General features: G+C 34.6%; 2 protein-coding genes across 2 annotated transcripts; one reads left to right on the top strand and one right to left on the bottom strand.

Annotated features, from left to right (window-relative positions):
- Positions 1-354: 354 nt before the first annotated feature.
- On the top strand, positions 355-2,709 carry LOC111992797 (uncharacterized). Its single transcript, XM_024024658.1, has 3 exons — positions 355-1,307; positions 1,404-2,204; positions 2,310-2,709. Exons 1-3 carry the CDS (start codon positions 355-357, stop codon positions 2,707-2,709), a joined length of 2,154 nt encoding a protein of 717 aa, XP_023880426.1.
- Positions 2,710-5,083: 2,374 nt separating this feature from the next.
- LOC111992813 (receptor-like protein kinase THESEUS 1) lies at positions 5,084-8,709 on the bottom strand. Its single transcript, XM_024024671.2, has one exon. The coding sequence runs from the start codon at positions 7,944-7,946 to the stop codon at positions 5,421-5,423; it is 2,526 nt and encodes an 841-aa protein (XP_023880439.1). The 5' UTR covers positions 7,947-8,709; the 3' UTR covers positions 5,084-5,420.
- Between the last annotated feature and the right edge of the window lie 4,952 nt (positions 8,710-13,661).

The following is a 13,661-nucleotide window of genomic DNA, read 5'->3' as shown; positions in this document are numbered from 1 at the left end:
CCGCTCTCTCTTTTCAAAAATACTGGAGTATAGTTGGTGTTAATGTCACAAATATGGTTTTAAATGTTCTTAATTCTAGCTTGCCTTTATCTGATATTAATAAAACTAATATTGCTCTTGTGCCAAAAACAAATAATCCCCAGAGAATGACTAATCAGGCCAATAAGCCTATGTAATGTGGTATATAAGCTTGTCTCAAAAACTATAGCTAACCGTCTTAAAGCTATTCTCCCTTATATTATTTCAGAAAATTAGAGTGCATTCATTGTCGATAGACTTATCGCTGATAATGTTTTGGTGGCGTATAAGATCATGCATTTTTTGAAGCATAAGAAAGGGGGGAATGATAGCTTTATGGCTACAAAGCTAGACATGAGTAAAGCTTTCGACAGAGTGGAATGGGCATTTATTGAAAAAGTCATGAGGAAGATGGGATTTAATGAGAATTGGATCATGCTAGTGATGAAGTGTATTTCCTCAGTGTCATACTCAGTCATTATAAATGGCACAACGTATGGAAACATCACTCCTAATAGAGGACTCAGACAAGGCGACCCGCTATCTCTGTATCTATTCCTACTATGTGCAGAAGGCTTCTCTGCCCTTATCAATGAAGTGGCAAGCAACAACCAGCTCAATGGCATTTCTATTTGTAGGGGGGCCCCAAAAGTCTCTCATCTCTTCTTCGCAGACGATAGCATCATTTTCTGTAAGGCCAATGGTAATGAGTGCAACAAGCTGAAGGAAATCCTTGGTTTGTACGAGTCAGCTTCAGGACAGAAAATCAACACTAACAAATCCTCCATATATTTCAGCCCAAATACCTCCCAGGAACTCAAAGATGAGATTCTAAGAATTCTTGGGCCAATGCAAGACTCAAGTCATACTAAGTACCTTGGCCTTCCCTCTATCATTGGTAGATCAAAGAAGGTTGTCTTTGCAGAGATCAAGGATAAAGTTTGCAGGAAGTTGGCTGGCTGGAAGGGCAAATTGCTCTCTTTGGGGGGAAAGGAAATTCTTATCAAGGCTGTGGCCCAAGCTGTTCCTACTTACATGATGAGCTGCTTCCAACTTCCAAAAAGTCTTTATGATGACCTTGAAAAAATGGTTAGGAGTTTTAGGTGGGGGCAGAAGCACCAGGAGCCCAAAATGGCCTGGGTTGGATGGAAAACAATGTGCAAGCTGAAGTCACAAGGGGGTATGGGATTCAGAAATCTAAAGGCCTTTAATCTTGCTTTACTTGCAAAACAAGCTTGGAGAATCCTCTCAAATCTGAGCACCTTTGTCGCCCGCATCCTCAGGGCAAAGTATTTCCCATTTTGTGACATTCTCCATGCAAACCTTGGCAGCAGCCCCTCTTATACTTGGCAAAGTATTTTTAATAACCTATAGGTCCTTTGTAGTGGAACAAGGTGGAGAGTGGGAAATGGGCTTCTAATCCACATTTGGGAGGGCAAATGGCTCCCAACCCCATCAACATACAAGGTCATTTCCCCCCCTTGTCCCATTTTGGACTACCCAATGGTTTCCTCTCTCATTGATCCAGTGACTAGGTGGTGCAAAATAGAGATGGCTCATGCCCTTTTCTTTCCTTTTGAGGCTAATGTAATCTTACAAATTCCTCTATGCCACAATTTGCCGGAAGACAAACTCATTTGGATGGGAAACAAGAGGGGTGATTTTTCAATTAAGAGTGCCTATTTTGTTGCAACCAAAATCCTAGACACGAAGGAAGAAGGGGAAAGCTCTTTTGGTGACCCAAATGCTCGGATTTGGAAGAAAGTTTGGTCTCTGAAACTCCAAGCAAAGATTAAGATCTTCTCTTGGCGTGCTTGTGTCAATGGCCTCCCTGTGCTATCCAATATGGTTGCAAAAGGTATTCAAACGTCCTGCATTTGCCCAATTTGTGATGAAGAGCCCGAAAGTCTTACCCATGCTTTAATCTCCTACGACTTTGCTCTCTCGGTTTGGTCGCTTTGGCAAGACTGTCCAATTGAGAAGCTGCTAAATGTAAAAGATTTCAATGATCTTGTGCTCCATTTCTGCTCTCCCTTGCTAGATAAGCACCTGGATTTTTTCTTTACCATTGCCTGGTCAATTTGGCATAACAGGAATAAGATCATTCATGATGAAAGTGGTATACCGCCTGTTCAAATCTGGGATTTTGCTAAGAATATTGTCGAGGAGTTCAACGAGGCTTCCACGTGGGATCTTACTCCTTTATAGCCTCCTTTTCATGGCTGGGTTGCTCCTCCATCGGGCTTTGCTAAAATTAACGTGGATGGTGCTTGTTCTATTGATGGCTGCAGCATATCAGGTGTTGGAGTGATTGTCCGGGATGATTCAGGTAAGGTGATTGCTGCACTTTGTAAGGCTCTACCTTCGCATTTCCCTGTCGAGTGGACCGAATTCCTTGCACTGGAACAGGGAGTTCTTTTGGCTCAAGAGCTAAACCTTACTCATGTTATATTTGAATCTGATGCTTCCTCTGTCATCCTAGCTGTCTCTCAAGGGAAAAATGGTGGCTCAATGGGTCACTTTGTTCAAAGCATTCGGTCTGCAAGATCTTACTTCTCTTGCTGCTTGTTCCAACACGTGAAAAGGGATTACAACAGGGTTGCTCATGAGCTAGCCCAAGTTGCCAAATGTAATCCAGTTTCTAATCTTTGGAAGGGTGTTATTCCTCCCTTTTTAGTTGATTTGTTTTAGTCAGGCCTTGGATAAATCTATTAGCTGTTGGCCTCTGTTGTACTCCTTTTCTAAGTGAATGAAATATCAGTTTCCTCCATAAAAAATAATAATAAATGAAGGCTTTATTATCACAATGCAACTATTCTCTTGAAATTCTTAAAGATACAAGATTTTTGGTAGCAAATACATCCAAATTTCCAATATTGTCATCTCATTTTATCCTAAACCATATGATTTGGCTTTGACTAGGGAAGGGAGACTTGCATTTTTTTTATTAAGTGGCACGACTTATGGTTTTGATGTTGAGGTTTAGCATTGTGGGTTTTGTGAAGGTTTTGATTGGCTTTGGATCTTTGGTTGTTTGAGATTTTGGTATGGAAAATCCGTAAATGTATTTTGTTTAAGAACTAAAGAGAAATAGAAAGAAACTTTCTAATTGATTATTGATGAGGTTAGCTTTTTTTTTTTTTTTTTTTTTTTGAACTCAAATTAAATTTATATTTCTTTGTAGGTTTTTTTACTACTATTTATTATTTAATTAGTATTTAGTGCAGTATCTATATGAGCCAAACCGATAAAAGTAAAAGTCAATAATGATTTCAAAGTGTTTTTTGGTTTTTTTTTTTTTTGGGGGGTGGGGGGGGGGTGTGGTTGAGGGGTTTTAGGATATGGAAACCTAGCTATACGCAATTAAATATTGATAAATTGAAGTGTTTTAGCCTTTTTTTTTTTTTTTTTATCACATTCTCTCTATGCTAGTACTTTCAAATGATTTCCTTTCATCGAGATAATAAAATAAAAGTATTTGGGGTTAGGGTCTTAGTATTTGGTTTAGGAATTGTTTGGGAGGTTGCTTGAATTTCTATAATTTTAGGATATGAAGTTATTTTATACTTTAAATTATTATTTAGAGATTTCAAAATCATTTAATCAGTTTCAAAAATAAATTCTACTTTTTATAGTAAATATTATGAAATGTTATAATCTCCTAGAACTATCAAAATTTGAAAGGAAAAAAAAAAAAAAAAAAAACAAAACAAAACGAAACAAAAACAAAAACAAAAACCTAAACTAGGCAGTTCCAATCTCAAAAATCTAGATTAGTAAAGCAATTACACTCAATATTTGAAAACCAATTCTAGGACAAAAAGAAAATACAAAATATGAATTTAGAAGATTGAGCTTCAAAGCACTTGCAATATTATGGGAAAAACATAAATATTGTACAACAAAATGAGTACCATTTATTGGTCTTAAAAAACATAAAAATTATTTTAAATAAAATTGCAAAATATTGGTATGTCGCGCGGGATATTATCTAATTATATTAAAAGTCATAGTTCCATATTGAAAATAATTGAAGTGAGGAGGTATGTTATTGCTTATAAAAAGCGTAGTGGTGTGGCTTTGTTGTGTATGAGAGAGTTAGAAGCAAAGTTTTGTCTTGTGAAAGAGTTAAAGACTTAAGCTTTGCCTAGTGGGTTAGTGTGAGGGCACCTTTGGGTGTATTTAGATTTTGGGTTAGCTTATATTTGAGATTTTATTTTTTGGTAAGAGTTTGTGTGTTTGTAATTCATATTATTCATAATGAATTTTGGTTGGTGTTGCCCATGAATGTAAGGTCAGAGTTAGTCAAACCGTGTTAATTTTTGTTTGTTGTGGTGTTTGCTATTGTATTATTTTTCCATATATTTCACAACAGCTTACCACACCCACAACCAACCAAATTATACTAAGATTACAACGTTGCCATCCATATGTCTTCAAATCCCGTATACAAAACACATCGAAATTAATTGTTATGTAATAAGTGAAAGACCAAAACGAGCTCATCCAAACTACAAATTTACCTACAAGTCAACAACCTCATGATCCCCAAGTTGATTTTCTTAATGGCAAGTTGGGAGTTATAAACATATGCTCAAACTTGGAAGTGTTAAAGAAAGCCAAACCAGTTTGGAAAATTCACCAACCCCAAACCCTTCAACAGCAATACCATCTGTCCATCTCCACATAATCAGCAATATCAAATCTACAAGGCAACGAATATAATAAAGATAGAACTTATTATATAAAATACAGATATAACTTATGTAAGGATTTTGCGTGCAGAAATTTTGTATATAAAATAGCTCTATAAAATAACAAAGCAATGAAAAAATAGCAAATAAAAGAATCTGTGGATGAAGCCATGTAGGCATTCAGCCGAACCACTTAAAAACTTTTGTCTCTCTTCTTTGTTTTGTCTGCGTTTTTTCACACACCAATATCCCTCAAACTAAGAAAGAACAAAAACCAACAAATATATAATAGAACTTAAAACATACCAAGTCAGTTTGGTCACAGAAATCATAACCCAAACCTTATTTTCTGTGTCCTTTTGTGAACAAAGTTATAAACGCAAATACAATCATATCTCTTAATTGTATAAAAACATGGGCAGCTGAGACCCTGATAGATTTATACAAAGACAACGATACAATATTTATGGTAACTAAGATACAATTTCTGATTGGTAAATTGGCACCCACCACTCAACTATATTACATACTAAACAAATTGTGGACGAAAAATTGAGGTAAAAATTTTAAAGAAGAGAATAATTAAATTAAAAGCAACCTTCAATCATTCAAGTAAGGTCTTTCCAATTGCTATCCGAGCCATGATGGCCACGTCTTTCACAAGGCATCTGGTGACCAGGATCACAAATAATGAAAAGTCTTATCTTCTCATCTCCCACGAGGATTTACTAACTGAGAGAATACAGCACTTGTTGCAGCATCTTCTCCATCATCATCTGTGCCAGAGTTGCCCCCATCAATCATACTCACGCTGTTATCAAATGGCTCAAGCGGGGTCAATGGGATCCCCGGAATGTGATTTGTGCTGTTGTCTTCAGGCTCCATTAGTGCAGATGAGGTCTCCTCAAGCTGAAGTGCATATTCAAGATTCCACAGGACATCTCCCATTGATGGCCTGTCGACCCCATGCTCAGCCAGGCACTTCTCAGCTGTTTCACCAAATTTCTTAAGAGAAGCTGGATTCACCTTCCCCACCAGATTTGAGTCCATGATTTGATCAAGCATGCCCTTCTTTTGCCAAGTCATTGCCCATTCTGCTATATTGACTTGCTCCCTGGGAAGAACAGGATTCAAAGCTGGCCTTGTGCAGAGAACTTCCATTAGGACTACCCCAAATGAATACACATCTGATTTCTCTGTCAGCTGTTGCCTTCTAAAGTATTCAGGGTCAAGGTAACCAAAACTACCTTTAACAGCTGTACTCACATGTGTCTGATCAAGAGATGGACCAGTTTTTGAGAGCCCAAAATCGGCAACTTTGGCTACAAAGTTCTCATCCAAGAGAATATTGGTAGTCTTCACATCTCGGTGAATTATGCTTTGAGCTGCGCCAGTGTGGAGATAATGGAGCCCCCTTGCAGCGCCAATGCAAATTTCAAGCCGTTGCTTCCATGACAGAGATGGTAGCTCTGTTCCATACAAATGGCTTCTAAGGGGTCCATTAGCCATGTATTCATAGACAAGAATCATTTCTGACCTTTCATCACAGTAGCCAATAAGCGACACAAGGTGGCGATGGCGGAGCTTGGATAACATCTCAATCTCAGTTCGGAATTCAGCAATACCCTGTTCAGATCTGGGATTTCCTCTTTTAACAGCTACATTTGTCCCATCTTCTAGCGTTCCCTTGTAAACCCTGCCAAAACCCCCTACCCCAAGAAGTAGACTCTCATCAAACTTGTTTGTTGCGTCCAAGATTTCTTGGAACATGAACAGCCGGCCAAGGTGGGAGGAAGCTAATGAGATGCAGCTGGCTGTTCCACTCTTTTGGGAAGTTGTGGACATTTTTGTCATGGTCTGAGAGTTCCCATATAAGGGCAAAGGCAGCCATGGATGCTGCCTTTGCTGAGTAGTCTTTGACTTGCGGGCCACCAAGAAGCAACAACACAAAACAATTACCACCACTGCAGCTACAGCTCCTACAATAGAACCCACCATGATTCTGATATTAATGTTCTTTGAGGTTGAACTAGGAAGGAGACTCTCAACGGAAAAACGCCCATCAAGGCTCCTAAATTTATTGCTGATCTTCATAATCTCAAGCCCATTGATAGTTGCGTTGGTAGTGTCAGCCATAGTATCTGGGCCAACACTAACAGTCAAAGTATCTGAATCAACTGAAGAGTTGGAAACAAAGTCTTTGTAGTAAGGCACAGACAAGTCATTGGTAATGGATGATAGATCAAGACTCGGAAGAGCAGTATCATCATTTATGAAGAGGTTGAAAACTAGAGTGTTTAAAGACTTGCTTGCAATATCACAGAAATGTACCCGAACAAAATATGTGAAGTTTCGATCAACAGTAAATACCCAGGTTATGTTGAAATTGACTGCAGGGACATTTGCATTTCCCATCATTTCGGCACTGGCATAAACCAAATTAGGCGCAGTTTCGGGGGTGACAGAAGTCAGGTATTTTATGTTTGCAGGGTTGACTGACACATTCACTGCAGAGCTGTTCACATGGAGGTACTTCACATCGTTCTCCCAAGTTCTTCCAAGAGTATCATTTTGAGCAGTGAGCAAAGGACCCCCCATATTTAGCCGGTAAACAGTTTCAAGGGCAAGTTCAGAAAGACCACTAAAAGGAGCAGTTGGATTTAGAGACAATGCCTGGTCAGGAAGCACCTCATCCGGGATTGAGACAACTTCAATTGCATTAATAAACGCAATTGAATTGTTCAAAGGAATGAAAGTAAGGGTCAAGGTATTGGAAGTCACATTGATTGCATACTCCTTGGACATATATGAACCATTATAACTGTTGAAAGCGAAATTGTTTAGGAGCACAAAATTATCAGTGACTACAGACATCAAAGCAGATTTCAAGCTTTGGCCAGACTTTGGAAGAGCGTAAAAATAGAGCCGGAGCCAATGCCGGCCTTTCTGCTCAATTCCAAATTTATAAGAAGATATGCCCAAGAAAACGCGAGCAGATTGGTAGATTGGAGATGGAACACTAGAATTGGAACTAGCAATACTAGAATTGTCAATTTTTAGGACAAGTGAAGAATGCTCTGAATCAGGAACAAAAACTCGACCCTGGAAGGTGACATTTTTGGAAGAACCACAAGCAATTAAGTAGTTGTCAACAGGAGTAAATGAGGCAAATGTTCCATGCCTTACAAACAGAAAAACAATCAGAACCAAAGGTACCAACTTCATTTCTTTCATCTCACCAATTCTAATATCTCAGATCCCAAAAGAGCCTAATAAACCAAAAAGACACCTAATGCCCAAGTTAGCCTAACTTTCAATCCAGTAAGATCTGAAAAAACCCAATTCCAAAAGACCCAAATCTACCATAAACAAACCTTCACCGTCCCAAAATGCTACAAACCCACCGAGTTCCCAATCACTCCTACACAGAACCCCACAACTACAGCAACCCCAGATCTATCTAACGCAATGCTCAACCAAGACACCCTCTTTATCACAAGGAACATACAAAGTACTAGAATCTTAAGTTCTTTAAAATTACCAGATAAACAAAAATGCAAATTTTTTGCTCAAGCATCTAGACCAAACTCTAACATGCTAGAAGCTCTCTGACATATAAACAGACAAAAACTTAAAAGTTCATGAGGACCCTTACCTCATTCAGAGACCCAAATGTACACCATCTGCTAAAGACTGAAATGTGTCTGAAACAAAGAGAAAAAAACCCAGTTGAGATTACATGAATCCCACCATGAAAACCCATGAAGCAGAGCTTTTTAGTGCAGCTGCCACCACCTTTTCCAGGCTGTAGATTAGGTTGTCATTGTACAGAAAGAAGAGGACCCCACAGGGAAAGGATGGGAAACTTCAAAGCTTATACCACTCACTTAAAAGTTTGATTTCGATACTCAGAATCTCTAGAAAGATTGGAATATTATAACAGAAAAAGCCATGAAAGTCCTGCTGCTACTGTGTTTTTATTTTTGTTAAGGTTTCATAAAAAATAAAAATGTAGCATAGACTATGGACCTCATAGATATTTATTTAATATAATCCTTTATTTTATTTTTTTCTTAGAAGGGAATGGTTGCTTTGCTGGGACCAACAATCACTGGGACCCGCTTCTACGCGGCTTGAGAAGAAGAGGAAGCCGAGTTAGCGGCGTTAATTGACGGAGTTTGATGCCTGTAGACTGTGGTGTACTTGTTTGTTTCCCTACACCGACTATGTTTTGCATGTCGACATTATTGAATTTATTATCATTATCATTACGTCGTAGATCGTTACTCATTTATTGCAAATTAAAGTGTCTGACTTCATCGTAGGAGTTTTCATATGGTTTTACAATTATATCCTCCTCAGTAGGAGTTAACCCGTTCCAATAATAACGTTATTGTTTATTTTCAAGACTTTTTTTTTAATATATTTATTTATTTATTTAAACTTAACTTTCGATTTATTTTCAAAATTCATCCCAACAAAGCCTAGCTAAGAAGTAACAAAAATAGGAATTAGAAAAATCATCCTCATATTTTGGCTAATTGCCAATAGTTTTCTGAAAATGCTTGTTTCTAATAGTTTATTTTAAAAAATTAAAATTTATTCAATAATCTAGGAGTAACATTTCTTTTCTCATTTGTGTAAGGATGGTTTTTTTCACTTTTTTTTAGAAGAAAAAAAAAAAACACTTGAATGAAAGTTTCATCATGAATTTAATTATTAGAGTCTACTATTATATGAAAGGGAAAAAAAACTCCCTAAGTTCTAAATAATAGCTCTTAAAAAATGTATAGAATATTGAAAAATTAACAATGAGTTTTAGCCGGCAACCGAGTATTCGAAGACTCCGTTCTGGCAACTAGTGTCAATGGTTTGGTAGTAGGAAACACCTCAACAACAATCGATGCCAATGGTACAGTGGCTAGAGACATCACACCATAACCAAGGCTAGAGGTTTGGTAATTGAAGATGTCATTTTGGCGACTAGTGTTAGTGGTTCGATCACTAGAGCCTCTACTCTAGCTATCGATTCAAGCAATATGGTCATCAGACTTCCAGCATTACCAACTTTCATATTGAGATATTAGTTTCGATGATTTATTTGAACAATTTTACTTGTCATACTAAACACTTAAAAATATTTTACTATAAATTTTTTACATGTAAACTATTTTATATTTGAAAATATTTTATTTCAAAGTATATATATATATATATATATATTCTCCTTTCTACTAAGTATACTCAAATTTTCATGTCTTAAAAAATTATTCATTCTATCCCAATTTATTTATTCTTTTATTTTATTTTGAGATGTCCTAAATATTATTATATTTTTAAAAATAAAAATCATTAATTTACTAATGTTCTTATTATAACTCTATTTTATTTCAAAACTATTTTAAAAGAAAACTAACAAATATTTAAAAAATAATCTAATTCGGCACCATTTTAGTGCCTCCAATAACTTTAAAAAAAATTAATAAATTTATTTAAAAATAATTTTATAAACTTATATATTTTAATGGGCAAGATAAAACGCTCTTTTATAAAATTTGACTTTTTGAACTGGACAAATAAATTAAAATTGAGGGAGTATTAGAGATTACAATCTTTACACACTTTTTTTTATTATCAGTTTTACAGACTTTTTTGTTTTCTATTTCCATTATTTAAAAATATTGAACCAATTGACGATGAATTTTGAAATTCAAACCGGACCGTACAATCCGACCCGGTTAATCAAAACCGTTTACTAAGACAGTTCTTTCTAACACCCTAAACCGTCGTATGTTAAAAAGTCAGTAAACCGTATGATCAGCGGTTGAACTGCCCGGTTTGAAAACCTTAAATAGTTTTTCAAGCCAAAGCTATGAAAAAAAAAATTGAAAGAAAAGAGAAGAAGAAGGTATTTACAGCACCCTCTCACCATTTTTAAGAAAACCCCCAGGAAAAATAAATCAAAACAAAGAACTAAAAAGAAAATGACAGTACAAGAATATATAACTCTCCGATAATCTGCCTCCACAAGCCACCAGATCCAAAACTTTGGTCCTTATCGTCCGTTGCACCTCCAGTCGATGACCGGCGATCGGATCTCTCCAAATCAGTGCACAGTGGCAGTCACTGAGACTCTTTCTCCCTTACTCAGACTGTTGTGTTTTTCTTTTATTTTGCTGAGATTTCTTTGGTAAAGGTGTTTATAGCCTAGCCCCAGTCAAGTCTATCTTCTTGCCCACTGTATACGGGTCTCTGCTTTGGCCAGTCAAATCTCTTTTTTTTTTTTCACTTAAAAAAAAAAAAAAAAACCACTTTCTTTTAATTTAATTTATTATATTTAGGTTTTAGTTTGATATACGTGTATTACAGTACCACTGGGCCAGTACTGCCACAATGGGCAGTAGCTGTAAGGGCTTTAGGCTTAGTCAAGTCTTCTTTTTAATGTTTTAATAATATTTTATATTAGATTTAAATTTGAAAATAGCGGTTTTTTATTTAGTTTATTTTTTATTTGAATTATCTACTTTTTTATTTTTTATAATTTTTTTATTTTTTATTTAGTTACGTCAGTAATGATCTTTCATCTTAGTAAATTAACTATTTTTTTTTGGTCGTTAAATTAACTAATTTTTATAATAAGTAAATCAACTATGATATTTTTACTCCAAAAAAAAAAAAAAAACTATAATATTGCTATATAGTTATATATTTGTTTATTTATTATGTTTGTTTAGGATTTAATATTTCTTATTTGTTTTATGAAAATTATAATATGAAAAATATATATCTCTATATTTATTTGGGGTTGTATTTTAGTTTTTTTAATAATTAAAGATATTTATTTATATTTAATTAATTATTAAATTAATTCTAACATCTTATGATTTGTTTTTGGTTTAATTCCAGCTTGATTTTAAAAATTTTAAACTTTTTATTTTTATTTTTCATGAATGGTCTGAATTTCAAAACCATACAATTTATGTTACATTTTAATTAATGGATACATAATTTATGTTAACATAATCAAGAAAATAGATGTTTAAATAAACTTTCCTGTTATCATATCCATATTCGATAAAATTGATTCATCACGATCAAATAGTAATGTCATAGACCTACTTTGGCGGTACTCTCAAAGTTTCACTAAAGGCAAGACAAGGGTTAGACGAGGGTTAGTTGGCTTCCATTAATGCCTCTCACTTTAGCCTAATTCCGGTTAAACCCTACCGTTTCAATGACCAATCATGTAGTTGATTTTTTTTTTTTTTGGTAAACCCAAACGTGTGGTTTATTTGTTCTTATAGCACGTTGATATCTCATAGTACAATCAATATGAAATGTATGATGGCTCTCTGACAATTAGATATTAAATGCAAAACATTACATGGTCTTTTCCTCTTTTGATTGGTAAAAAAATTAATAAGGTAGCGTTTGAATTGCGTTGTGTGTTTTTCGTTTTAGCGTTTTTTTTTTTAACCAATTCTTCTTGTACTGTTTATGGAATATGAATAGTGCATTAAAGTAAATGAATAATGTTTTTATTTGTGCAAAATAACCAAAATTTTTTATTATTTTCAATTTTTAATTTTTAGCAAATTAAGCGGTATCTAATTGCGCCCTAAGCAAATTTAGGGTGCGTTTGTGTAGTGGCAAAGTGGCGTTTTGCGTGCGTTTGCATTTCACTTAGTTGGTCCCATAGCACTATTTGTGGACCAACCAAGTGATGAAAAACGCATGAACATTATTTTCAGTAATAAAAAAATATTTTGTTACAATATTTTCAGTAATAAATTTTTAGTTTTTAGTAAAATAAGCGGTATCCAAACAGACCCATAATAACGTAATTGTATTAAAAAAAATGACATAGTTGTTAACTTGTTATTTTATTCAAGCTAAGTAGTAGACAGCTAATAAATACTCTCAACCTGCTTACAAAATATGAGGAAAAAGTAGATTCTAATTAGCTCAACTAGTAATCCTAAAATCTTTTATAGTCAAATAAGAAATTTAAGGTTCGATCCTTACCTACATCAAAATTAATTAGTGTCATTGGTGTCTAGGTATGATAATAAAGAACAATCATCCAATGCATATTTCATAGATTGAAACTATCTCTAAACTTTTGCTAAGAACCTTGTAATTGAAATGTCATCTTCCCCATGCATAAAGTGCTTAGTGGTATATAATAAAAGAGTTTGAGTTGCGACTTGCAAGATTAGTAGCATATTAATTTCAATTATCTCTAAAAAAAGATTAGTCATATAAAAAGTACTCATTAGATTATAATAGTGGAATAAAGTTTAGTTATAAAATTAGTTGTAATATTACCTACAACTTTACTCAATATCTTTTTTTTATATTGAAAGTGAATTTTGACAAATTCACAATTGGATAATTACATCTTCTTCTTATATTTTTCATACTCACAATTTAAATAGCTATGTTATCAATTAATAGTTTAAATTACATGTTTTTGTAATTTAAAATTATGCATAAAATATAAGTTTATAAATCATATAGTAAATAATATTCAATTGATATAAAATTTGATATATATATTAAGAGCATAAAAAACATTCAATTTAACGATTAGATTTTTAAAAATAACATAAACCAAAATTAACTACAAATTAAGAGTAACGTTAACCAAATTGACTCCTGCCAAAGACTAAATCGCCAATGGCCATCAAATATATTCTAAAACTAAGCAAATGGCTTTTTGGGTCACTCGAAATACCATCTTCTGTATAATAATAAATAATATTTATAAAAAGAAAACAAATAATAAATTAATTAATAATTTCACGACGTTAAGTGACCGTTACATGGCGGCATCCAGCTGGGACATGGATGACACCTAGCAGGAGTAGTGAGAGAATGCGAACAAGACGAGACGACCGTTTGCAATTTGACGAAAACATGTCTTTCTGTTGATTCTACGTAATCATT

Source organism: Quercus suber, unplaced genomic scaffold (assembly GCF_002906115.3).
Source record: "Quercus suber isolate HL8 unplaced genomic scaffold, Cork oak 2.0 scaffold_999, whole genome shotgun sequence".
Taxonomy (NCBI): Eukaryota; Viridiplantae; Streptophyta; class Magnoliopsida; order Fagales; family Fagaceae; genus Quercus; species Quercus suber.
This window is presented reverse-complemented; position numbering and strand designations above follow the sequence as displayed.

Excerpts from the sequence above, each read along its gene's own strand:
- LOC111992797 (XM_024024658.1), top strand. The coding sequence starts at position 355 with ATGGCTACAAAGCTAGACATGAGTAAAGCTTTCGACAGAGTGGAATGG. Across the intron at positions 1,308-1,403 it reads GCCCGCATCCTCAGGGCAAA|TGGAACAAGGTGGAGAGTGG; the intron begins GTATTTCCCATT and ends GGTCCTTTGTAG. Across the intron at positions 2,205-2,309 it reads GAGTTCAACGAGGCTTCCAC|CATATCAGGTGTTGGAGTGA; the intron begins GTGGGATCTTAC and ends TGATGGCTGCAG.
- LOC111992813 (XM_024024671.2), bottom strand. The coding sequence starts at position 7,946 with ATGAAAGAAATGAAGTTGGTACCTTTGGTTCTGATTGTTTTTCTGTTT.